General features: G+C 42.6%; 1 protein-coding gene across 2 annotated transcripts in view; it reads left to right on the top strand.

Moving 5' to 3' along the window:
* The window catches only part of uggt2 (UDP-glucose glycoprotein glucosyltransferase 2), a 608,113-nt gene that overhangs the window by 471,795 nt on the left and 110,749 nt on the right, over nt 1–25,569 (top strand). For both annotated transcript variants that reach the window (XM_078221650.1, XM_078221652.1), the window contains 3 exons: nt 1,877–1,962; nt 3,319–3,403; nt 23,197–23,282. In XM_078221650.1, coding sequence (XP_078077776.1) covers nt 1,877–1,962; nt 3,319–3,403; nt 23,197–23,282 — 257 coding nt within the window. The remainder of the gene's footprint in view (nt 1–1,876; nt 1,963–3,318; nt 3,404–23,196; nt 23,283–25,569) is intronic.

Here is a 25,569-nt window from a genome sequence, read left to right as displayed (position 1 = left end):
ACAGAAGACAGAGAGTGGTTGTAGTGTTTTGTTTTTCAAACTGGAGGCCTGTAACCAGTGGTGTGCCTCAGGGATCAGTGATGGGTCCACTGTTATTTGTCATTTATATCAATGATTTAGATCCAAGATGAATGTGACTCATTTACACAAAGGAAAGACTGTTGGAATCTTGACACACACAGACAGGCACACGGGCACGATTGCTTTCACAGTTTCTTTACTCCCGATAACTTTCCCAGCTTCCTTTTGTGTCCTTGGTTAGCTCCGGCTGCTACATGGCCACGCCCACCAAACAAACCTCTGAATTTAGGAGGCATGGTTAGTAAGTTTGCAGATGATGCCAAGGTTGGTGGCATAGTGGATAGTGAAGAAGGTTATCTAGGATTGCAATTGATCTGGAATCTTGATCAATTGGGCCAGTGGGCTGATGAATGGCAGATGGAGTTTAATTTAGATAAATGGGAGATGATTTTGGTAGATCAAACCAGAGCACGACTTATTCAGGGACAGGATGGTGAAGAAGGCACTCTGCATGCTTGGTTTCATTGGTCAGAACATTGAATACAGGAATTGGGACGCTTTGTTTACAAGACTTAGTAAGGCCACACTTGGAATACCGTATACAGTTCTGGTCACCCTATTATAGAAAGGATTATTAAATTAGAAAGAATGCAAAAAGGATTTACTAGGTTGCTACCGGAATTTGATGTTTTGAGTTATAAGGAAAGGCTGGATAGACTGGAATGTTTTTTTTTCCCTGGCTTAGGGGTGATCTTATAGAGGCCTATAAAATAATGAAGGGCATTGATCAGGTAGATGGTCAACATCTTTTCCCAAAGTTAGGGGAGTCTAAAATTAGAGGGCATAGATTTAAGGTGAGAGGGGAGTGATACAAAAGGGTCCAGAGGGGTAATGTTTTCAGTGAGTGTCTGGAATGAGCTGCCAGGAGGTAGTCATCAAGGCGGATACAATTTTGTCTCTTATAAAGCATTTAGACAGTTACATGGATAAGATTGGTTTTGAGGGATATGGGCAAAGCGCTAAAATTGGGACTAGCTTAATGGTAAAAACTGGGTGACATGGACAAATTGGGCCAAAGGGCCTGTTTCCATGCTGTAAACCTCTGACTCTATAACTCTAATATTTATTTATTATTTACAAAGCCTCTGTAACTAAACCCAAGATGAATGTGACTCATTTACACAAAAGAAAGACTGTTGGAATCTGACATACACACAGACAGGCACACGGACACGATTGCTTTCACAGTTTCTTTACTCCCAATAACTTTCCCAGCTTCATTTTGTGTCCTTGGTTAGCTCCGGCTCCTGCATGGCCACCGAACAAACTTCTGCCAGCACCATCATCAGCTCCTTGCCTTTTCTGCGGCTTCTGTTGCTGGATACTGCGAGTTCTACCCTTTGACACTACCTCTTCTTTCACCATGTTAATGATTTCATTGGGGATGTGGAGACATTTAATGGCTTCAGTTGTTTGACAGTTAACTGCCACTCAGCTAGCTGGGTCAGCTTCTTATTGGCCTTTTAACTAGACTACTGAACTTACAAAGGAAAAAAACATCATATTTCAAGATAGAGGCATAGCTGTAGACTGTTATAAAATAATGTCCCCAATTTGTTTTGTGCTGTGATGAGGGAGATTGTCTTGTAAGTATCTAGTTATTAAAATGTGTGTGTGTCTTGTCATTTTTTAATCCTATCTTTGTGAACCAAACAGATGTGTAAGTCATCAAAAATGTTACAAAGTATTGAAGAACATGATAAAAACACTGATTTTTGCAGTCCATATAAAGAAACAAATTCTATTTTCCTGATAAGTTGAGAAATTTTGTTAACATTGATTTTCACTTTTTAAGGGTTATTTCCAGCTAAAAGCAAATCCAGGAGCTTGGTTGCTTCGCTTGCGTAAAGGGAGATCTAGCGATATCTACCAGATATTTACGTAAGTAGAACATGATATTACTTGATTTATTTCAAGCTGGTAAACTACCCAATTTGTTCCACACTCCTCTTCTTTCCCCATTGGGCTGTGAAATAGTTATTCAATTCCCTTTTGAAAGTCATTATTGAATATGCTTTGACCAACTTTCCAGGCAATACATTCCAAATCATTATTGCTGTGTAAAAGCAGTTTCCACACATGTTTAATTCTTTTACCAATTGCATTATGTATTTGTCTTCTAGTTTTCTACCGTTTAGTTGTAGTTTCTCGAACAAAGTTCTTCATGATTTAGAACTTTATTTCCACTTTACCTTTTCTGCTATGAATACAGTCCCAGCTTTTCTCCACATCTGTACCCCTGGAGCCATTCTAGTAAATCTATCCAAGGCCTAGACATCCCTCCTATAGCTTGGCATTCAGAATTGTCCACAATTGTTGGGTGGCACGGTGGTGCACTTGTTAGCACTGCTGCCTCACTGCGCCAGGGACCTGGGTTCAATAACGGCCTCGGGTGACTGTCTATATGGAGTTCACACATTCTCCCCATGTCTGCGTGGGTTTCCTCCGGGTGCTCCAGTTGTCTCCCACACTCCAAAGATATGCGGGTTAGGTTGATTGGCCATTCTAAATTACCCCTTAGTGTCAGGGAGATTAGCAGGGTAAATACACGGGGTTATGAGGATAGGGCCTGGGTGGGATTGTTGTCGATATAGGCTCAATGGGATGACTAGGCTCCTTCTGCACTATGGGTTCTGTAATTTGTCTATAATTCTAAAATATTACAGCTCAGGCCTAACCATAAACTCTTTGAGTGTCCGTAACAGGTAAAGCACTGACTATACGCAACCAGCCTGTGCTTGCAAAACTCAAAATGTTGTGTCCAATTTTCGATGTGATTTCACAATTGGACAACACCTGCTAAATAATCCTGATTGTACTAAGAATTACATGGAAAACCAGTTTAAGATTTTCAGTTGGACTTTCAGTATGGCTTGCATATGCATGCAAGAAGCCTCATATTCACACACAGGTCTCTCTTTGCAGAAGTGTCCACATTTTGTACCTTTTTCAACTAAATAACCACTTGGGAAACAGTCACTCCCAGATTAATTTATCCAGGGCTATGCTGTGATCAGAGTTGACCTGCCTTTCAACAGCATTTAACCCCTTTCTACCTTCCTTCAGTTCTGAAGAAGTCATATTGAACTCAAAACATTAACACTGTTTCCCTCTCCACAGATACAGCCAGACGTGCTGACTATTTTCAGCACTTTGTTTTTAATTCAGATTTACTAGAATGGCTCCAGTTTCTTTAATAGCTCATTATTTATCAAAGACTTCATGTTTCCTCTGCAGACATGAAGGTGCAGATTCTACTGATGATGCAGATGATCTTGTTGTAGAAGTGAACAGTTTCAAAAGTAAAATCCTCAAAGTTCAGGTACGTAAGTGCAATTGCAAATCTGTCCGAAAGTAATTGCTCAAAAGTGGGCTGGAGCTTTATTTGTGATAGAATAATCAATATTATACTCGACTTTTTTAATGCATTCATGGATGTTGCAAGCTGGGCCAGCATTTATTGCCCATCCCTAATTGCCCTAAAACTAACTGACTTGCTGGGAAATTTCTGGAGTCAAATGTAAGCCAGACAGAGTAAGGATGACAGAATCCCTTCCCTAAAGAACATTAACAAACCAGATGGGTTTTACAACTATCAACAATGGTTTCATGGGAGTCCTAGTCCAGGATTCTCTAAAGGTAAACTTGCAGGTTGAGTCCGTAATTAGGAAAGCAAATGTAATGTTGTCATTTATCTCAAGAGGCTTGGAATACAAAAGCAGGGATGTACTTCTGAGGCTTTATAAAGCACTGGTTAGGCCCCATTTGGAGTACTGTGAGCAATTTTGGGCCCCACACCTCAGGAAGGACATACTGGCACTGGAGCGGGTCCAGCGGAGATTCACACGGATGATCCCAGGAATGGTAGGCCTGACATACGATGAACGTCTGAGGATCGTGGGATTATATTCATTGGAGTTTAGGAGGTTGAGGGGAGATCTGATAGAAACTTACAAGATAATGAACGGCTTAGATAGGATGGACGTAGGGAAGTTGTTTCCATTAACAGGGGAGACTAGGACGCGGGGGCACAGCCTTAGAATAAAAGGGAGTCACTTTAGAACAGAGATGAGGAGAAATTTCTTCAGCCAGAGAGTGGTGGGTCTGTGGAATTCATTGCCACAGAGGGCTGTGGAGGCCGAGACGTTGAGCGTCTTCAAGACAGAAATTGATAAATTCTTGATTTCTCGAGGAATTAAGGGCTATGGGGAGAGAGCGGGTAAATGGAGTTGAAATCAACCATGATTGAATGGTGGAGTGGACTCGATGGGCCGAATGGCCTTACTTCCGCTCCTATGTCTTATGGTCTTATGGTCTTATGGTCATCCTAAGACTTTTAATTCCAGAGTTTTACATTACTGCAGTCAGGAGAGATGATAGCTTGGAGAGGGCATTGAATTAAGCTTAGGAATAAAAAGGGACAGCCTCATTGCAAGGTGTTTATTATAGATCCCCAGTTAGTAAGCAGGAAATTGAGGAGCAAATATGTGCACAATTCATGGAGATGTGTAAAAATAACAATATGGTAATTATAGTAGGGGATTTCAACCTTCCCAACATTAATTGGGATAGATAGATTAAGGGCTTGGATGGAGTGGAATTCTTGAAATGTGTACAGGAGAACTTTGTAGGCCAATATGTAGTGGGTCCAACAAGGGAAGGATTTAATTCTGTGGAGTGAAGCTAAACAGGTGGTTGAGGGTGGGTGGTAGGAAAGAGTATTTTGGTGATAGTGATCAAAACATGATACAATTTAAGCTTGTTATGGACAAAGAAATAGACCAGTTTCAAAAAAGGTTTTAGAACATAGAACATTACAGCGCAGAACAGGCCCTTCGGCCCACGATGTTGCACCGACCAGTTAAAAAAAAAAACTGTGACCCTCCAACCTAAACCAATTTCTTTTCGTCCATGAACCTATCTACGGATCTCTTAAACGCCCCCAAACTAGGCGCATTTACAACTGATGCTGGCAGGGCATTCCAATCCCTCACCACCCTCTGGGTAAAGAACCTACCCCTGACATCGGTTCTATAACTACCCCCCCTCAATTTAAAGCCATGCCCCCTCGTGCTGGATTTCTCCATCAGAGGAAAAAGGCTATCACTATCCACCCTATCTAAACCTCTAATCATCTTATATGTTTCAATAAGATCCCCTCTTAGCCGCCGCCTTTCCAGCGAAAACAATCCCAAATCCCTCAGCCTCTCCTCATAGGATCTCCCCTCCATACCAGGCAACATCCTGGTAAACCTCCTCTGCACCCTCTCCAAAGCCTCCACATCCTTCCTGTAATGTGGGGACCAGAACTGCACACAGTACTCCAAGTGCGGCCGCACCAGAGTTGTGTACAGTTGCAACATAACGCTACGACTCCTAAATTCAATCCCCCTACCAATAAACGCCAAGACACCATATGCCTTCTTAACAACCTTATCTACTTGATTCCCAACTTTCAGGGATCTATGCACACATACACCTAGATCCCTCTGCTCCTCCACACTATTCAAAGTCCTCCCGTTAGCCCTATACTCAACACATCTGTTATTCCTACCAAAGTGAATTACCTCACACTTCTCCGCATTAAACTCCATCCGCCACCTCTCGGCCCAACTTTGCAACCTGTCTAAGTCTTCCTGCAAACTACGACACCCTTCCTCACTGTCTACCACACCACCGACTTTGGTGTCATCAGCAAATTTGCTAATCCACCCAACTATACCCTCATCCAGATCATTAATAAATATTACAAACAGCAGTGGCCCCAAAACAGATCCCTGAGGTACACCACTTGTAACCGCACTCCATGATGAATATTTACTATCAACCACCACCCTCTGTTTCCTATCCGCTAGCCAATTCCTGATCCAATTTCCTAGATCACCCCCAATCCCATACATCTGCATTTTCTGCAGAAGCCTACCATGGTGAACCTTATCAAACGCCTTACTAAAATCCATATATACCACGTCCACTGCCTTGCCCCCATCCACCTCCTTGGTCACTTTCTCAAAAAACTCAATAAGGTTAGTAAGGCACGACCTACCTGCCACAAAACCATGCTGACTATCACCTATCAATTCATTACTCTCCAAATAACTATAAATCCTATCCCTTATAATTTTTTCCAACATCTTGCCGACAACAGAAGTGAGACTCACCGGTCTATAATTCCCGGGGAAGTCTCTGTTCCCCTTCTTAAACAATGGGACAACATTCGCTAACCTCCAATCTTCTGGTACTATACCAGAGGCCAACGACGACCTGAAGATCAGAGCCAGAGGCTCTGCAATCACTTCTCTTGCCTCCCAGAGAATCCTTGGATAAATCCCATCCGGACCAGGGGATTTATCTATTTTCAGACCCTCCAGAATATCCTGCACATCCTCCTTATCAACTGTAATACTGTCTATTCTACTCCCTTGCAACCCAGTGTCCTCCTCAGCTATATTCATGTCCCCTTGCGTGAACACCGAAGAGAAATATTGGTTCAATGCTTCACCAATCTCCTCCGGTTCCACACATAACTTCCCTCTGCCATCTATAACTGGCCCTAAACTTGCCCTAACCAACCTTCTGTTCTTGACATACCTATAAAACGCCTTAGGATTCTCTTTAACCCTATCCGCCAAAGTCTTCTCATGTCCCCTTTTAGCCCTTCTAAGCTCGCTCTTCAACTCCCTCTTAGCCAATCTAAAGCTTTCTAGTGCACTACCCGAGTGCTCACGTCTCATCCGAACATAAGCCTCCTTTTTCTTTTTAACCAACAAAGAAACTTTTTTGGTGCACCACGGTTCCCTAGCCCTACCAATTCCTCCTTGCCTGACAGGGACATACCTATCACAGACTCGCAGTAGCTGCTCCTTGAAAAAACTCCACATGTCGGACGTTCCCAGTCCCTGTAATCTCCTAGTCCAACCTATGTTTCCTAATTCTCTCCTAATAGCCTCATAATTACCCTTCCCCCAGCTAAAACCACTGGCCCGAGGTTCATGCCTATCCCTTTCCATCACTAAGGTGAACGTAACCGAATTGTGGTCACTATCACCAAAATGCACACCAACTTCCAAGTCTAGCACCTGGTCTGGCTCATTTCCCAGCACCAGATCCAATATAGCCTCACCTCTAGTTGGCCTGTCTACATACTGAGTCAAAAAACCTTCCTGCACGCTTTGAACAAAAACTGACCCCTCTAACGAGCTAGAGCTATAACAATTCCAGTCAATATTAGTCAAGTTAAAATCCCCCATAACAATTGCCCTATTACTTTCACTCCTAAGCAGGATTGACTCCGCAATCCTTTCCTCAACCTCTCTAGAACTTTTAGGAGGTCTATAAAAGACTCCCAACAGGGTGACCTCTCCTCTCCTATTTCTAATCTCCGCCCATACTACCTCAACAGATAAGTCCTCATCAAACCTCCTCTCTGACACTGTGATACAATCTCTGACCAATAATGCTACCCCTCCCCCTCTTCTACCTCCTTCCCTACTTCGACTAAAACATTTGAACCCCGGGACCTGCAGCATCCATTCCTGCCCCTGCTCTATCCATGTCTCTGAAATAGCCACAACATCGAAGTCCCAGGTACTGATCCACGCTGCAAGTTCACCCACTTTATTGCGAATACTCCTGGCATTGAAGTATACACATTTCAAACCCTGCTCCACCCCACCTCTGCAATGCCGTGCATTGCAGTCCCCATCCATGCATCCCTCACTTTCAGCCCCACTACTCAGGATCCCTCCCCCCCCCCGAATCAGTTTAAACCTCCCTGCATGGCCTTAGCAAATTTACCCCCCAGGATATTGGTCCCCTTCTGATTAAGGTGTAGACCATCCTTCTCATAGAGGTCACACCTTCCCCAGTACGAGCCCCAATTGCTTAAGTACCTGAACCCCCTCCCTCCTGCACCATCCCCTCAGCCATGAATTCAAACCTTCCCTCTCCCTATTCCTCTCTAAACTATCCCGTGGTACAGGCAAGAGTCCAGAGATAACCACTCTGTCAGTCTTGGCCTTTAGTTTCCACCCCAACTCCATAAATCCCTGCCTAATATCCCCTTCCCCTATCCTCCCTATGTCGTGTGTCCCCACATGTACAATAACTTGTGGTTTATCTCCCTCCCCCCTAAGAGTCCTGAATACCCTGTCAGACACATCCCGGACCCCAGCCCCTGGTAGGCAACACACCAACCCTGAGTCCCTACCTTTAGTTCCGACTCTCCTATCTGTCCCCTTAATTGTGGAGTCCCCAATCACAAGGCCCAGTCTTTTACAGCCCCTAACCACCTGAGCTTTCTCACTCGGCTCACCCCCAGAGATCTGCTCTCTATGCTCAGTTGATTCCTCCTCAACTGTAGCCTCCAGCACCGAAAACCTATTATGGAGGGGAACCGCCCCAGGGGATTGTCTTCCCGATTGCTTCTTACCCCTCCTCCTGGCATTGACCCAAGCCTCATTTCTAGGAGTTACTATTTCTCTATAACTCCTATCAACTTCCACCTCCGCCTCCCGAATTATGCGGAGTTCCTCTACCTCCCCCTCCAGCTCCTTTACACGCTCCTCCAGAAGCTGCAATCTAATGCACTTCTTACAACTAAAATCTCCTGAAACACTACTGGATTTCCTCACCACATACATCCCACAGGAGATGCAGCATACTGCCTGAACTGCCATCCCTGAAGCCATTACCAGCAAGAAAAAAAGAAAACAAAAAACTTCCCCACACTTATAATTAGGTTAGAGGAGGATGGAAGGGTGGGATCCTCTACCAGTGTAGAGGATCGGGTATCTCCTCTGCACCAATTTATAGGGCTAGGGGCCCGAGAGAAAAAAAAAAACTACTACTGAGGGGGAACCTCCCAGGTAACTGACTTTTAAAGTTAAAATAAAAACCCTTCCCAGACTCCTTTGCTGCCCACTTCTAGTTTTCACTTTAAACTTGAAAAACTGCTGTTAAAGTAAAGGCCAAAAAAATACACACACTAGCTGACTAATTAAATAAATAAACAATTCAATTAATCCAATTAATCTCTTACCAGCACTGCTGCTTTTCAATCACCCCTCTCAGCTTGCTCCAGTGGATCAATGAGGGGGGAACCTCCCAGGTAACTGACTTTTAAAGTTAAAATAAAAACCCTTCCCAGACTCCTTTGCTGCCCACTTCTAGTTTTCACTTTAAACTTGAAAAACTGCTGTTAAAGTAAAGGCCAAAAAAATACACACACTAGCTGACTAATTAAATAAATAAACAATTCAATTAATCCAATTAATCTCTTACCAGCACTGCTGCTTTTCAATCACCCCTCTCAGCTTGCTCCAGTGGATCAATGAGGGGGGAACCTCCCAGGTAACTGACTTTTAAAGTTAAAATAAAAACCCTTCCCAGACTCCTTTGCTGCCCACTTCTAGTTTTCACTTTAAACTTGAAAAACTGCTGTTAAAGTAAAGGCCAAAAAAATACACACACTAGCTGACTAATTAAATAAATAAACAATTCAATTAATCCAATTAATCTCTTACCAGCACTGCTGCTTTTCAATCACCCCTCTCAGCTTGCTCCAGTGGATCAATGAGGGGGGAACCTCCCAGGTAACTGACTTTTAAAGTTAAAATAAAAACCCTTCCCAGACTCCTTTGCTGCCCACTTCTAGTTTTCACTTTAAACTTGAAAAACTGCTGTTAAAGTAAAGGCCAAAAAAATACACACACTAGCTGACTAATTAAATAAATAAACAATTCAATTAATCCAATTAATCTCTTACCAGCACTGCTGCTTTTCAATCACCCCTCTCAGCTTGCTCCAGTGGATCAATGAGGGGGGAACCTCCCAGGTAACTGACTTTTAAAGTTAAAATAAAAACCCTTCCCAGACTCCTTTGCTGCCCACTTCTAGTTTTCACTTTAAACTTGAAAAACTGCTGTTAAAGTAAAGGCCAAAAAAATACACACACTAGCTGACTAATTAAATAAATAAACAATTCAATTAATCCAATTAATCTCTTACCAGCACTGCTGCTTTTCAATCACCCCTCTCAGCTTGCTCCAGTGGATCAATGAGGGGGGAACCTCCCAGGTAACTGACTTTTAAAGTTAAAATAAAAACCCTTCCCAGACTCCTTTGCTGCCCACTTCTAGTTTTCACTTTAAACTTGAAAAACTGCTGTTAAAGTAAAGGCCAAAAAAATACACACACTAGCTGACTAATTAAATAAATAAACAATTCAATTAATCCAATTAATCTCTTACCAGCACTGCTGCTTTTCAATCACCCCTCTCAGCTTGCTCCAGTGGATCAATGAGGGGGGAACCTCCCAGGTAACTGACTTTTAAAGTTAAAATAAAAACCCTTCCCAGACTCCTTTGCTGCCCACTTCTAGTTTTCACTTTAAACTTGAAAAACTGCTGTTAAAGTAAAGGCCAAAAAAATACACACACTAGCTGACTAATTAAATAAATAAACAATTCAATTAATCCAATTAATCTCTTACCAGCACTGCTGCTTTTCAATCACCCCTCTCAGCTTGCTCCAGTGGATCAATGAGGGGGGAACCTCCCAGGTAACTGACTTTTAAAGTTAAAATAAAAACCCTTCCCAGACTCCTTTGCTGCCCACTTCTAGTTTTCACTTTAAACTTGAAAAACTGCTGTTAAAGTAAAGGCCAAAAAAATACACACACTAGCTGACTAATTAAATAAATAAACAATTCAATTAATCCAATTAATCTCTTACCAGCACTGCTGCTTTTCAATCACCCCTCTCAGCTTGCTCCAGTGGATCAATGAGGGGGGAACCTCCCAGGTAACTGACTTTTAAAGTTAAAATAAAAACCCTTCCCAGACTCCTTTGCTGCCCACTTCTAGTTTTCACTTTAAACTTGAAAAACTGCTGTTAAAGTAAAGGCCAAAAAAATACACACACTAGCTGACTAATTAAATAAATAAACAATTCAATTAATCCAATTAATCTCTTACCAGCACTGCTGCTTTTCAATCACCCCTCTCAGCTTGCTCCAGTGGATCAATGAGGGGGGAACCTCCCAGGTAACTGACTTTTAAAGTTAAAATAAAAACCCTTCCCAGACTCCTTTGCTGCCCACTTCTAGTTTTCACTTTAAACTTGAAAAACTGCTGTTAAAGTAAAGGCCAAAAAAATACACACACTAGCTGACTAATTAAATAAATAAACAATTCAATTAATCCAATTAATCTCTTACCAGCACTGCTGCTTTTCAATCACCCCTCTCAGCTTGCTCCAGTGGATCAATGAGGGGGGAACCTCCCAGGTAACTGACTTTTAAAGTTAAAATAAAAACCCTTCCCAGACTCCTTTGCTGCCCACTTCTAGTTTTCACTTTAAACTTGAAAAACTGCTGTTAAAGTAAAGGCCAAAAAAATACACACACTAGCTGACTAATTAAATAAATAAACAATTCAATTAATCCAATTAATCTCTTACCAGCACTGCTGCTTTTCAATCACCCCTCTCAGCTTGCTCCAGTGGATCAATGAGGGGGGAACCTCCCAGGTAACTGACTTTTAAAGTTAAAATAAAAACCCTTCCCAGACTCCTTTGCTGCCCACTTCTAGTTTTCACTTTAAACTTGAAAAACTGCTGTTAAAGTAAAGGCCAAAAAAATACACACACTAGCTGACTAATTAAATAAATAAACAATTCAATTAATCCAATTAATCTCTTACCAGCACTGCTGCTTTTCAATCACCCCTCTCAGCTTGCTCCAGTGGATCAATGAGGGGGGAACCTCCCAGGTAACTGACTTTTAAAGTTAAAATAAAAACCCTTCCCAGACTCCTTTGCTGCCCACTTCTAGTTTTCACTTTAAACTTGAAAAACTGCTGTTAAAGTAAAGGCCAAAAAAATACACACACTAGCTGACTAATTAAATAAATAAACAATTCAATTAATCCAATTAATCTCTTACCAGCACTGCTGCTTTTCAATCACCCCTCTCAGCTTGCTCCAGTGGATCAATGAGGGGGGAACCTCCCAGGTAACTGACTTTTAAAGTTAAAATAAAAACCCTTCCCAGACTCCTTTGCTGCCCACTTCTAGTTTTCACTTTAAACTTGAAAAACTGCTGTTAAAGTAAAGGCCAAAAAAATACACACACTAGCTGACTAATTAAATAAATAAACAATTCAATTAATCCAATTAATCTCTTACCAGCACTGCTGCTTTTCAATCACCCCTCTCAGCTTGCTCCAGTGGATCAATGAGGGGGGAACCTCCCAGGTAACTGACTTTTAAAGTTAAAATAAAAACCCTTCCCAGACTCCTTTGCTGCCCACTTCTAGTTTTCACTTTAAACTTGAAAAACTGCTGTTAAAGTAAAGGCCAAAAAAATACACACACTAGCTGACTAATTAAATAAATAAACAATTCAATTAATCCAATTAATCTCTTACCAGCACTGCTGCTTTTCAATCACCCCTCTCAGCTTGCTCCAGTGGATCAATGAGGGGGGAACCTCCCAGGTAACTGACTTTTAAAGTTAAAATAAAAACCCTTCCCAGACTCCTTTGCTGCCCACTTCTAGTTTTCACTTTAAACTTGAAAAACTGCTGTTAAAGTAAAGGCCAAAAAAATACACACACTAGCTGACTAATTAAATAAATAAACAATTCAATTAATCCAATTAATCTCTTACCAGCACTGCTGCTTTTCAATCACCCCTCTCAGCTTGCTCCAGTGGATCAATGAGGGGGGAACCTCCCAGGTAACTGACTTTTAAAGTTAAAATAAAAACCCTTCCCAGACTCCTTTGCTGCCCACTTCTAGTTTTCACTTTAAACTTGAAAAACTGCTGTTAAAGTAAAGGCCAAAAAAATACACACACTAGCTGACTAATTAAATAAATAAACAATTCAATTAATCCAATTAATCTCTTACCAGCACTGCTGCTTTTCAATCACCCCTCTCAGCTTGCTCCAGTGGATCAATGAGGGGGGAACCTCCCAGGTAACTGACTTTTAAAGTTAAAATAAAAACCCTTCCCAGACTCCTTTGCTGCCCACTTCTAGTTTTCACTTTAAACTTGAAAAACTGCTGTTAAAGTAAAGGCCAAAAAAATACACACACTAGCTGACTAATTAAATAAATAAACAATTCAATTAATCCAATTAATCTCTTACCAGCACTGCTGCTTTTCAATCACCCCTCTCAGCTTGCTCCAGTGGATCAATGAGGGGGGAACCTCCCAGGTAACTGACTTTTAAAGTTAAAATAAAAACCCTTCCCAGACTCCTTTGCTGCCCACTTCTAGTTTTCACTTTAAACTTGAAAAACTGCTGTTAAAGTAAAGGCCAAAAAAATACACACACTAGCTGACTAATTAAATAAATAAACAATTCAATTAATCCAATTAATCTCTTACCAGCACTGCTGCTTTTCAATCACCCCTCTCAGCTTGCTCCAGTGGATCAATGAGGGGGGAACCTCCCAGGTAACTGACTTTTAAAGTTAAAATAAAAACCCTTCCCAGACTCCTTTGCTGCCCACTTCTAGTTTTCACTTTAAACTTGAAAAACTGCTGTTAAAGTAAAGGCCAAAAAAATACACACACTAGCTGACTAATTAAATAAATAAACAATTCAATTAATCCAATTAATCTCTTACCAGCACTGCTGCTTTTCAATCACCCCTCTCAGCTTGCTCCAGTGGATCAATGAGGGGGGAACCTCCCAGGTAACTGACTTTTAAAGTTAAAATAAAAACCCTTCCCAGACTCCTTTGCTGCCCACTTCTAGTTTTCACTTTAAACTTGAAAAACTGCTGTTAAAGTAAAGGCCAAAAAAATACACACACTAGCTGACTAATTAAATAAATAAACAATTCAATTAATCCAATTAATCTCTTACCAGCACTGCTGCTTTTCAATCACCCCTCTCAGCTTGCTCCAGTGGATCAATGAGGGGGGAACCTCCCAGGTAACTGACTTTTAAAGTTAAAATAAAAACCCTTCCCAGACTCCTTTGCTGCCCACTTCTAGTTTTCACTTTAAACTTGAAAAACTGCTGTTAAAGTAAAGGCCAAAAAAATACACACACTAGCTGACTAATTAAATAAATAAACAATTCAATTAATCCAATTAATCTCTTACCAGCACTGCTGCTTTTCAATCACCCCTCTCAGCTTGCTCCAGTGGATCAATGAGGGGGGAACCTCCCAGGTAACTGACTTTTAAAGTTAAAATAAAAACCCTTCCCAGACTCCTTTGCTGCCCACTTCTAGTTTTCACTTTAAACTTGAAAAACTGCTGTTAAAGTAAAGGCCAAAAAAATACACACACTAGCTGACTAATTAAATAAATAAACAATTCAATTAATCCAATTAATCTCTTACCAGCACTGCTGCTTTTCAATCACCCCTCTCAGCTTGCTCCAGTGGATCAATGAGGGGGGAACCTCCCAGGTAACTGACTTTTAAAGTTAAAATAAAAACCCTTCCCAGACTCCTTTGCTGCCCACTTCTAGTTTTCACTTTAAACTTGAAAAACTGCTGTTAAAGTAAAGGCCAAAAAAATACACACACTAGCTGACTAATTAAATAAATAAACAATTCAATTAATCCAATTAATCTCTTACCAGCACTGCTGCTTTTCAATCACCCCTCTCAGCTTGCTCCAGTGGATCAATGAGGGGGGAACCTCCCAGGTAACTGACTTTTAAAGTTAAAATAAAAACCCTTCCCAGACTCCTTTGCTGCCCACTTCTAGTTTTCACTTTAAACTTGAAAAACTGCTGTTAAAGTAAAGGCCAAAAAAATACACACACTAGCTGACTAATTAAATAAATAAACAATTCAATTAATCCAATTAATCTCTTACCAGCACTGCTGCTTTTCAATCACCCCTCTCAGCTTGCTCCAGTGGATCAATGAGGGGGGAACCTCCCAGGTAACTGACTTTTAAAGTTAAAATAAAAACCCTTCCCAGACTCCTTTGCTGCCCACTTCTAGTTTTCACTTTAAACTTGAAAAACTGCTGTTAAAGTAAAGGCCAAAAAAATACACACACTAGCTGACTAATTAAATAAATAAACAATTCAATTAATCCAATTAATCTCTTACCAGCACTGCTGCTTTTCAATCACCCCTCTCAGCTTGCTCCAGTGGATCAATGAGGGGGGAACCTCCCAGGTAACTGACTTTTAAAGTTAAAATAAAAACCCTTCCCAGACTCCTTTGCTGCCCACTTCTAGTTTTCACTTTAAACTTGAAAAACTGCTGTTAAAGTAAAGGCCAAAAAAATACACACACTAGCTGACTAATTAAATAAATAAACAATTCAATTAATCCAATTAATCTCTTACCAGCACTGCTGCTTTTCAATCACCCCTCTCAGCTTGCTCCAGTGGATCAATGAGGGGGGAACCTCCCAGGTAACTGACTTTTAAAGTTAAAATAAAAACCCTTCCCAGACTCCTTTGCTGCCCACTTCTAGTTTTCACTTTAAACTTGAAAAACTGCTGTTAAAGTAAAGGCCAAAAAAATACACACACTAGCTGACTAATTAAATAAATAAACAATTCAATTAATCCAATTAATCTCTTACCAGCACTGCTGCTTTTCAATCACCCCTCTCAGCTTGCTCCAGTGGATCAATGAGGGGGGAACCTCCCAGGTAACTGACTTTTAAAGTTAAAATAAAAACCCTTCCCAGACTCCTTTGCTGCCCACTTCTAGTTTTCACTTTAAACTTGAAAAACTGCTGTTAAAGTAAAGGCCAAAAAAATACACACACTAGCTGACTAATTAAATAAATAAACAATTCAATTAATTGGGGGGTGGGGGGGGGGTGGGGGGGGGGGGGGGTGGGGTGGGGGGTGTGGGGGGGGGGGTGTGGGGGGGGGGTGTGGGGGGGGGGGGGGGGGTGGGGGGGGGGGTGTGGGGGGGGGGGTGTGGGGGGGGGGGGGGTGGGGGGGGGGGTGTGGGGGGGGGGGGTGGGGGGGGGGGGGGTGGGGGGGGGTGTGGGGGGGGGGGGGTGTGGGGGGGGGGGGGTGGGGTGGGGGGGGGGGGGTGGGGGGGGGGGGGGGGTGGGGGGGGGGTGGGCGGGGTGGGGGGGGGGGTGGGGGGGGGGGGGGGGGTGGGGGGTGAGGTGGGGGGTGGGGGGTGGGGGGGGGGGGGGGTGGGGGGTGAGGGGGGGGGTGGGGGGTGGGGGGTGGGGGGGGGTGGGGGAGGGTGGGGTGTTCAAAAAGGAAATGGGGAGGTTAAAAGCTCAGCATGTTCCCTCTAGGGTGATAGGAAGGAGTAACTTGGAGAGAATAAGGGATGGCCGGAGATATGGAACAGAAAGGTTTTTAACAGGTACAAGGGGAGCAAATCAACAGAGGCATTAGTGAAGTAGAGAAAGTGCAGGGTGGAGCTTAAGAAAATAATTAGGAAGGCAAAGGGGATATGAGAAAGCTCTGGCTGGTAAAAGTAAGGATAATCCCAAGATATTCTTTCTGTAAGGAAATCAATGGGAATTCGGTGTCTTTTGTTATTGCAATGGAGAGGGATAGGGCCGTACGGCAGGGCAAGGTTTACAATTGGGGGAGAGGTAATTATAGAACCATAGAACCTTGTGAAAAGGAAGAGGGAAGCTTATGTAGGGATGAGGAAACAAGGTTCAGATGGCTCGATTGAGGGTTACAAGTTAGCAAGGAACTTGTAACCCTTCACACATATCTTGAAATTCATCATTTGCAAATTCGCCCCCATTGTCCGTCAAAAATTTAGACGGTACCCCCAATCCTGTTGGTCTTAATTTTATAATGGTCTTTTTATCTTTGCTGTAAACCACCGTGGATATGCTAAACCAGATGGCCATGTCCACAAAATGCAATAGATAGACGCCTTTGTCCTTGTCCCATATCTTAAGATCCATCACCACTACATCATTGAAATCTCATGCTAGCAGTAGACTCATGAATGGACACTAGGGTGTCCTTCTATATTTTTTGCAAATTTCACACTGGGCTGATATTTGTTCTAGGAGATCATTATATCCTTTGTCCAGCACACCTGCAGCAGTGTTTTCAGTTTCTGTGGTGCTGGATGATCAAACTGTTTATGGAGTTTCAGAATAATCTTTTTGTCCATCATGCTGTTGTCTGTTAGCGACACTAATGCCTCATGAATCCTTTGGTTTGATAATTTGGGTTCATTTAAAGGAAGACAATAATGGCCAGATCTTGTAAAATGTAGGTCCACAGTTTTCCCAAATACCACAGCTTTCGGATAAAAACAAATTACTGCAGATGCTGGAATCTAAAACCAAAAGAGAAAACGCTGGAAAATCTCAGCAGGTCTGGCAGCATCTGTAAGGAGAGAAAAGAGCTGACGTTTCAAGTCCAGACGACCCTATGTCAAAACTAAAAGGCATAGAAAGTGGGAGATATTTATACTGTGATTGCACACAGACCAAATGTGCTCAGCAAAGCAAACACCCAGTCTACACTTGGTCTCTCCAGTATAGAGGACACCACATTGGGAGCAGCAAATGCAATGCACCAAATTGAAAGAGGTGCAAATGAAATGCTGCTTAACCTGGAATGAATGTTTTGGACCTTGGGATGGTAGCATAGAAAAGGTAAAGGGACAGGTGTTACACCTTCTGCAATTGCATGGGAAGGTGCCATGTGTGACAGAGGTGTTGGCTACAGTGGAGGAGTGGGCTATCCCAGAGGGAATGGTCTCTGCGGAATGCTGACAGAGGGAGCGAAGGGAAGGTGTGTTTGGTGGTGGCGTGCAGCTTCTCTGCCGTTTGGCCATTCGCACCCTTTATTCTCTGTGGACAGCTATTAGCAGTCTTTTCCCCTGGTTTCTATAGTGATGACTCATAGAACATAGAACAGTACAGCACAGAACAGGCCCTTCGGCCCACGTTGTTGTGCCAAGCTTTGTCTGAAACCCAGATCAAGCTATTTCCTCCCTATCATCCCGAAGTACTCCATGTGCCTATCCAATAGCTTCTTAAATGTTCCTAAAGTTTCTGACTCCACTATCACTGCAGGCAGTCCATTCCACACCCCAACCACTCTGAGTAAAAAACCTACCTCGGACATCCTTCCTATATCTCCCACCATGAACCCTATAGTTATGCCCCCTAGTTACCACTCCATTCACCCGAGGAAATAGTCTTTGAACGTTCACTCTATCTATCCCCCTCATCATCTTATAAACCTCTATCAAGTCTCCTCTCAACCTTCTCCGCTCCAAAGAGAAAAGCCCAAGTTCCCTCAACCTTTCCTCATAAGACCTACTCTCCAAACCAGGCAGCATCCTGGTAAATCTCCTTTGCACTCTTTCCAGTGTCTCCACATCCTTCTTATAGTGAGGTGACCAGAACTGCACACAATATTCCAACTGTGGTCTCACCAAGATCCTGTACAGTTGCAGCATAACCCCACGGCTCTTAAACTCAAACCCCCTGTTAATGAACGCTAACACACTATAGGCCTTCTTCACGGCTCTATCTACTTGAGTGGCAACCTTCAGAGATCTATGGATATGAACCCCAAGATCTCTCTGTTCCTCCACATTCTTCAGAACCCTACCTTTGACCCTGTAGTCCACATTTAAATTTGTCCTACCAAAATGAATCACCTCGCATTTGACTCATCTTTCATTCCCTTCCCTTGTAGTATACAGATACTTCCTCTTACCTCCCCCTGGGCCATGACCACACCACTGAACATCAAACCATTATCTTCCAACACCGTCACAGACCTCTTCCTCCAGATGACTTCCCCTCACAGCTTCCAACCTCAGTTTCCCAACCCCGGACAGCCTGCTTCTACCTACTTCCCAAAATCCACAAAAAGGACTGTCCTGGTAGGCCCATTGTGTCAACATGTTCCTGCCCCTCTGAACTTATTTCTTCTTACCTTGACTCCATCCTCACTCCCCTGGTCCATTCCCTCCCCACCTACATCCAGGATTCCTCTGATGCCCTGCATCATATTGACAGCTTCCAGTTCGCAGGCCCTAATCACCTTCTATTCACCATGGATGTGCAATCTCTCCATACCTCCATCCCATACCAGGATGGCCTGAGAGTTCATTGCTTCTTTCTTGAAAAGAGGCCTAAACAATTCCCTTCCACCACCACTCCTCCGCTTGGCTGAACTTGTTCGATCTCTCAACAACTCATCCCACTTTCTCCAAATCAAAGGAGTAGCAATGGGTACCCGCATGGGTCCTAGCTATACTTGTCTTTTTATGGGTATGTGGAACATTCCTTGTTCCAGGCCTACCCAGGTCCCTTTCCATAACTCCTTTACCGGTACATTGATGACTATTTTGGTGCTATTTCATGCTCTCGTCCAGACTTCAATCCATCAACTTTGCTTCCAGTTTTCACCCCTCCATCGCCTTCACCTGATCCATCTCAGACACTTTCCTTCCTTGACCTTAGTCTATTGCCGGAAGTGGAGACAATCTACCAATATCCATTACAAGCTCACCGACTCCCACAGCTTGTCACACCCTATATCCTCCAAGGACTCCATCCCTTTCTCTCAGCTCCTTCACCTCCGTTGCATTTGTTCCGATGATGCCACTTTCCAAAGTGGTGCTTCTAATATGTGCTCCATTTTCCTCAACCGGGGATTCCCGTCTACAGTTGTCGACAGGGCCCTCAACAGCATGCAGTCCATCTCCCGCGCCACGACCCTCACTCCCTCCCCTCCATCCAGAACAAGGATAGAGTCCCCCTTGTTCTCACATTTCACCCTGCCAGCCTCTACATGCAAAGCATAATCCGCCACCATTTTCGCCAACCCCAAACACACCTTCCCTTCACTCTGTCAGCATTCCATAGAGACTGTTCCTTCCAGGATAACCTAGTCCACTCCTCCACTATACCTAACACCTCTCCCATCACTCATGGCATCATCTCATGCAATCGCAAAAGGTGTAACACCTGTCCCTTTACCTCTTCTATGCTTACTATCCGAGGTCCAAAACATTAATTCCAGGTTAAGCAGCATTTCACTTGCACCATTTTCAATTTGGTCTGTTGCATTTGCTGCGCCCAATGTGGTCTCTCCAATTATAGAGGAGACCAAGCGTAGACTGGGTGATTGCTTTGCGCACAGACTGAAGGTGCTCAGCAATCAGTACCCTGACCTTCCGGTTGCTTGCCATTTTAACACTATCCTGCTTCCATGCCCAAATGTCCGTCCTTGGCTTGCTGCAATGTTCCAGTGAAGCTCAACGCAAACTGGAGGAACAGCATCTCAACTTCCAGCACCTCCAGACGCTGAAAGATGCCCTCATAAGGACAGGATATGGCACTCAACTCATCGATCGACAGTTCCGACGTGCCACAGCGAAAAACTGCACCGACTTCCTCATAGAATCATAGAAAATTACAGCTCAGAAACAGGCCTTTTGGCCCTTCTTGTCTGTGCCGAACCATTTTTTGCCGAGTCCCACTGACCTGCACTTGGACCATATCCCTCCACAGCTCTCTCATCCATGAACCTGTCCAAATTTTTCTTAAATGTTAAAAGTGATTCACAATCACTCTAGCATTCCTTTGATTTAAATGTCTTTTATCAGAATCCCATGTGCGACTTCTTTCCCCATTTTCAAATTGGTTATAACCATTTTTGACACTAGGTCTGTTATCAACATAACTGTCTCTGTTTAAAGGCCTTCATGTACCATTTGGTCTGGCACAGGGTTGAGTCACCATTGACTCCTCTGTTCTGGGCACTATGACATTCCAGTCTGTATTGAACAAGGTGTCAGGGAAGAATTGTTTCCCGAAAACTTTTTTAATGATGCTGCCATTTGATCAAAGAGGGTCTTGGTTCCCCTTAATTGTATTCCTGTCATTACTGAAAGAGTATCCATATGCAACAGACATGCACAGTCCAACAACTTAAAGGCCAATACTGCATCTGGAACCTCCAAATTAAATTTCATTAGCCTCTATCACAATCCATAATATATTCTTCCAGGGACTGGGTGTCTTGTCACTTCATCCTGTCAAACATCACCCAGTCCAAAGATATGCGGGTTAGGTTGATTGGCCAAGCTAAAATTGCCCTAAGTGTCCTGAGATGTGTAGGTTAGAGGGATTAGTGGGTAAAATATGTAGGGATATGGGGGTAGGGCCTGGGTGGGATTGTGGTCAGTGCAGACTCGATGGACCAAATGGCCACTTTGTGCTGTAAGGATTCTAAGATTTTAAGATCCTTCATAATTCTCCAAGAACTCATCTTTCTGGTAAAACTTATCTAAGCATTGTAGCAGGAGCTGTAGCTCTTCTTCATTATTCAGGGCATCTGCTGTCCATTCAGAAAATACTTTGCTTCTTGTTCCTAATTGGAAGCAAGAAAGCTAATGCCATACCTTTGCTTTTCGTTTCAGTATTGTGGTGACAAGGGTCCACATTTCCACCTTTGCCTTCCATTGCTGATATGGTTCAGCATCTGAAAAGACAGGGGGACAATCCAATCCCACCGGTTTACTTCTCCCTTTTGCCATCGTTGTGGCACTTCTTCAAAAACAAACAGCAAATTACGATCGGTTTTCCTCTGCCACCAATGTTTCCTCAGAAGGAACTCTTCAAAATGCAGCTAATGAAAATATAACAAAACTTACTCCAACTTAAAAATCAAAGAAAGGGTCTAATAAAGAAACATCATTACTCCAAACTTGGGGCCTCACCCTGGACCACTCCAAGCTCCCCACAATTCTACATAGTTCCTTATTTATAGTGAATCAGCTGGTCAGCTGACTATTACATCACTCTGTGATTGGTTCCATGTTTTACTGGGTCAGCTGACCCTCACATCTTGTTCCCATTGGTCACATTACATCCAATCAAAGTTGTCACCGGTTACATTCTAGCACACTGTAGGGGATGTAGAGAAGATTCACCAGGATATTGCCTGGGATGGAACACTTAAGTTATGAGGAGAGGTTGGATAGGATTGGGTTATTTTTGTTGGAGCAGAGAAGACTCTGTTGTAGCAGGGCAACCTGATTGAGGTGTACAAAATTATGGGGGACATGGACAGAGTGAATAAGGAACAGCTGGTTCTCTTAGTTGAAGGGTCAGTCATAAACGGGTGTAGGTTCAAGGTGAGAGACAGAAGATTTAGGTGGGATTTTTTACCCAGAGGGGTTCATGAAACACAAATTGAAAAAGAAAATTTCTAACTACTGTTGGAGGCTCACCCATTTTGATTTCAGGGCAGGCATCAATTTAGGCAGCCAATGCACCAGTGGAACTTGACAAGACATTATTAATGTCATAGAATCAGAGAGTAATTTATTGCACAGAAGGAGGCCATTGAATCATTCCTGCTTCTCTGTCAAGCGATCTAGTCAGACTAATTTCCTCACTCTAGTCGGGTGATGGGGAGGTGGTATTCTCTAGTTGTTCATAACTGGGATTCTCTGGTCCCTCTGCAGTGAACGAAGATTTGGTTGAGCGCCAAATTCTCCATCCTTGCTTGTAGCGGTAACAGGGCATGAACTGCCGGAGAGTCAAGTTTGTTTCTTTACATCTACAGTATTATTATTAAAATTAGGTTTTGTGTTGTTGAAGAAGAGAAACTGAAGTTCTTACACTTTTTCAACTCGGGCAGACCATGCTAAATATAACGGAAACACTACAGACCTTCCTTTTTTTTAATATCCAAGGAAATTCAAGGAAAGTTGACGACAAACACCTTGGTCTTTTTATTGGTGTTTGCAGTCATTCACTTCTTTGGTTTAAAATGTTATGTGTATTAAAGAAAGTTTGTTTCTTTCAATATTTTTAATATTTCTATTGTTTTTGTTAGTTTCATTCTATTTATATCCATACTTATGTGATTTGAATATGGGAAAGAGAAACAGAATTATGATTTATAGCAAGACTTGGATATCTAGTTACCCATAGCTCAATGTCTTTAAAGTTATGAAAGACTAATTGTACGCCCAAACACTTTCTCTTTTTTGAAAGGAGTGTAAGCATATTAATAATGTTGTCAGAAAATTCTGATTCTTCATTCATAACAATTTGTAGATTTGGATTTCTTGTGCATAGATATGTGTTATTTATGCTTCAGTCAGTTACATCAATTATAGTTTAGTTTTATTGATGCACAGGTGCACAAAAAGCCTGGTAAAATAAATGAACATCTTCTCAATGATGAAGGTTCAGAAGACAAGGGGATCTGGAAGTCGATCACAAGGTATTCTTGAAAATACAGCTTTCTGGCTCATTTAAATATTTCCTGTTTCTTTATTGTTAAAATATAATCATAAATAATTGTCAGTGAGTTACGATATGATTATAGTCAGAATAATTTTGAGTCTATCTTCAAGAGACAAAGGTTCACCTGCCCAGACCATATCAGTAATTTACCTCCTCAATTTTCTGTGAAGCGAAGATCAAGTGAGGCATGAGGTGAAGAGAATTCACGACAAGCCCAGCTGACAGAGATGAAGTTCTGAATGTATAAATTTGCTCCTTGGTTATGATTGAGGTATTCAATTGATAGTTGAAACAGTATGAGTTAGTTACATTGTCTGAACCATGAGGTTTTGCAGTTATCTTGAACTTCCTCATTGCTGACTTACAAATAATATATAGCATGTACAGCAGCTAGGAGAGTGTGATCAGAAATATCCACTAACTACATCTTCAGAATTTCAAACACTGTAATCAGCTGTGGAGAACAGGATCAGGTAGTCTTGAGTGCCAGCCTGCTAAGTTGGTAGCATTTTTGTATCTGAGTCACAAGTAGGCAAACAGAGAGTTAAAAGGCTGGAAATACTCAACAGATCAGGCAGCACCTATTGAGAGAGAAATAAAGTTAACATTTCAAACTTGTGACCTTTCATCAGAACTGGGAAAAGACCTGAAATGTTAATCCTGTTCATCTCTCTATAAATGCTGCCTAACCTGTTCTTTGCAGCATTTTCTCTCTTGATTTCAGATTTCCAGCATCCACAGTGTTTTGCACTTGTGTCATTTCTGAGAGAGTGTTGTACTGTCAGATTTGCCAGCCTTTTAGATGACACCTAACCAACCAAGTATGTTCAAATCTGTATAAAAGACCCTATGAAATTATTTAAAGAAGCGCTGGGGAGATTTCCAATATCCTGGCCACCTTTCTCTTGACCAATATTTATCTCCCGATTAATGCCATCAGAAATGTTTGACACTGCAACCTCGCAATTCTGGAACTGCAGAATCTGGAAACACCACTCATTTTTAATTTTTTGAGTGCACATGCAATGTCCCACTTGTGAGACTTCAGAAGGGTTAATCCTTAATGGTAAATATTTCGAGCTTTTACAGGCACTATTTTAATGACCTCTGTCAGTTATAAGAGACACATATGCACATACACACACATGCACCGGCCAGGACACGGACCTGCTTGGTACCCACTAATAAATATGTTTTCTTATGCTAAAAGAGTGCAGTGCTTTGAAAGCATGGAAAATATAATATAAAGATAAACAAAACATTTTTATTCATGCTTTATAATGTTTTGTCAATGTTACAATTCATATCCAGTTCATACACTTGTGAAGAGGCATTCTAACATTATTCAGCAATTAAGAACATTCTGAAATCCAGTAATGCCCTTCCCTAAGTATTCGGGACTCGTGACGTTACAGTGCACATTGTCATTTATCTGGTTTGCTATTTGTGGACTATGCTGTGCACAAATTGGTTGCTATATTTGTCAGGAAAATAGAGTTAGTTTTAAGTGATCTATATTTGTATTGTTAAATATTAGAAATAAGGCATAGATTTAAGTGGGCTTAATTTAGTGTTTCTGTGTAAAATGAGTACTACCCTAGTTAAATTCATGTTAAACAAAGTTGGTTTTATGTATGGGGGTTAGGTTTCAGTTCAAACTGTGTGTTTATTATGCTTGGGGAAGTTTATGGTATGAAAACAAAAGCTACGAGAAGGAAAGAGGTTGGCGATTCTCGAGCACCGGCCAATTCATACTGGGTGTCCAGGCCTGAGCGCATCTCCCAGCGCTGGATTTCCAGCTTCGTCAGCTCAAAGCGGAGTTGCATTATATATTCAGCCAGCAATTTAAATGTAATTTAAATATAATTAGTGGGCCCACTAGCCTTTCCCTGCCGCCAGGAGTATTTTACTCCAGCTGGGCTTACAGTAGCTCCCCACTTGCGGGGAACTAGTGCCCCGACCTCTCAAGTGAATGGGAGGCAATCGAGGCCCCCACAGAAGGTCAGGCACCTGGGGGCTGCCCCCTGGGCATTGCCACCTGTGCAGTGCCAGCTTGGGCTCCCGGCACTGCCCAAGGGGCCAAGTGCCAATGCCCAGGGGGCACCTTGGGCATGGCCAGTGCAGAGGGGGCAGGACCTGATGGGGTAGGGCCTGGTGGAAGAGGGACTTCGGGGGGGAAATTGGTGCGGGTGGGGAGTCCTGTTACCACTGTGCAGTCAGGATCAGTAGGGGAGGGAAGGAGGCCAGTGAAGTGGGGGGTGGGC

Source organism: Mustelus asterias, chromosome 10 (genome assembly GCF_964213995.1).
Source record: "Mustelus asterias chromosome 10, sMusAst1.hap1.1, whole genome shotgun sequence".
Classification (NCBI taxonomy): Eukaryota; Metazoa; Chordata; class Chondrichthyes; order Carcharhiniformes; family Triakidae; genus Mustelus; species Mustelus asterias.
This window is presented reverse-complemented; position numbering and strand designations above follow the sequence as displayed.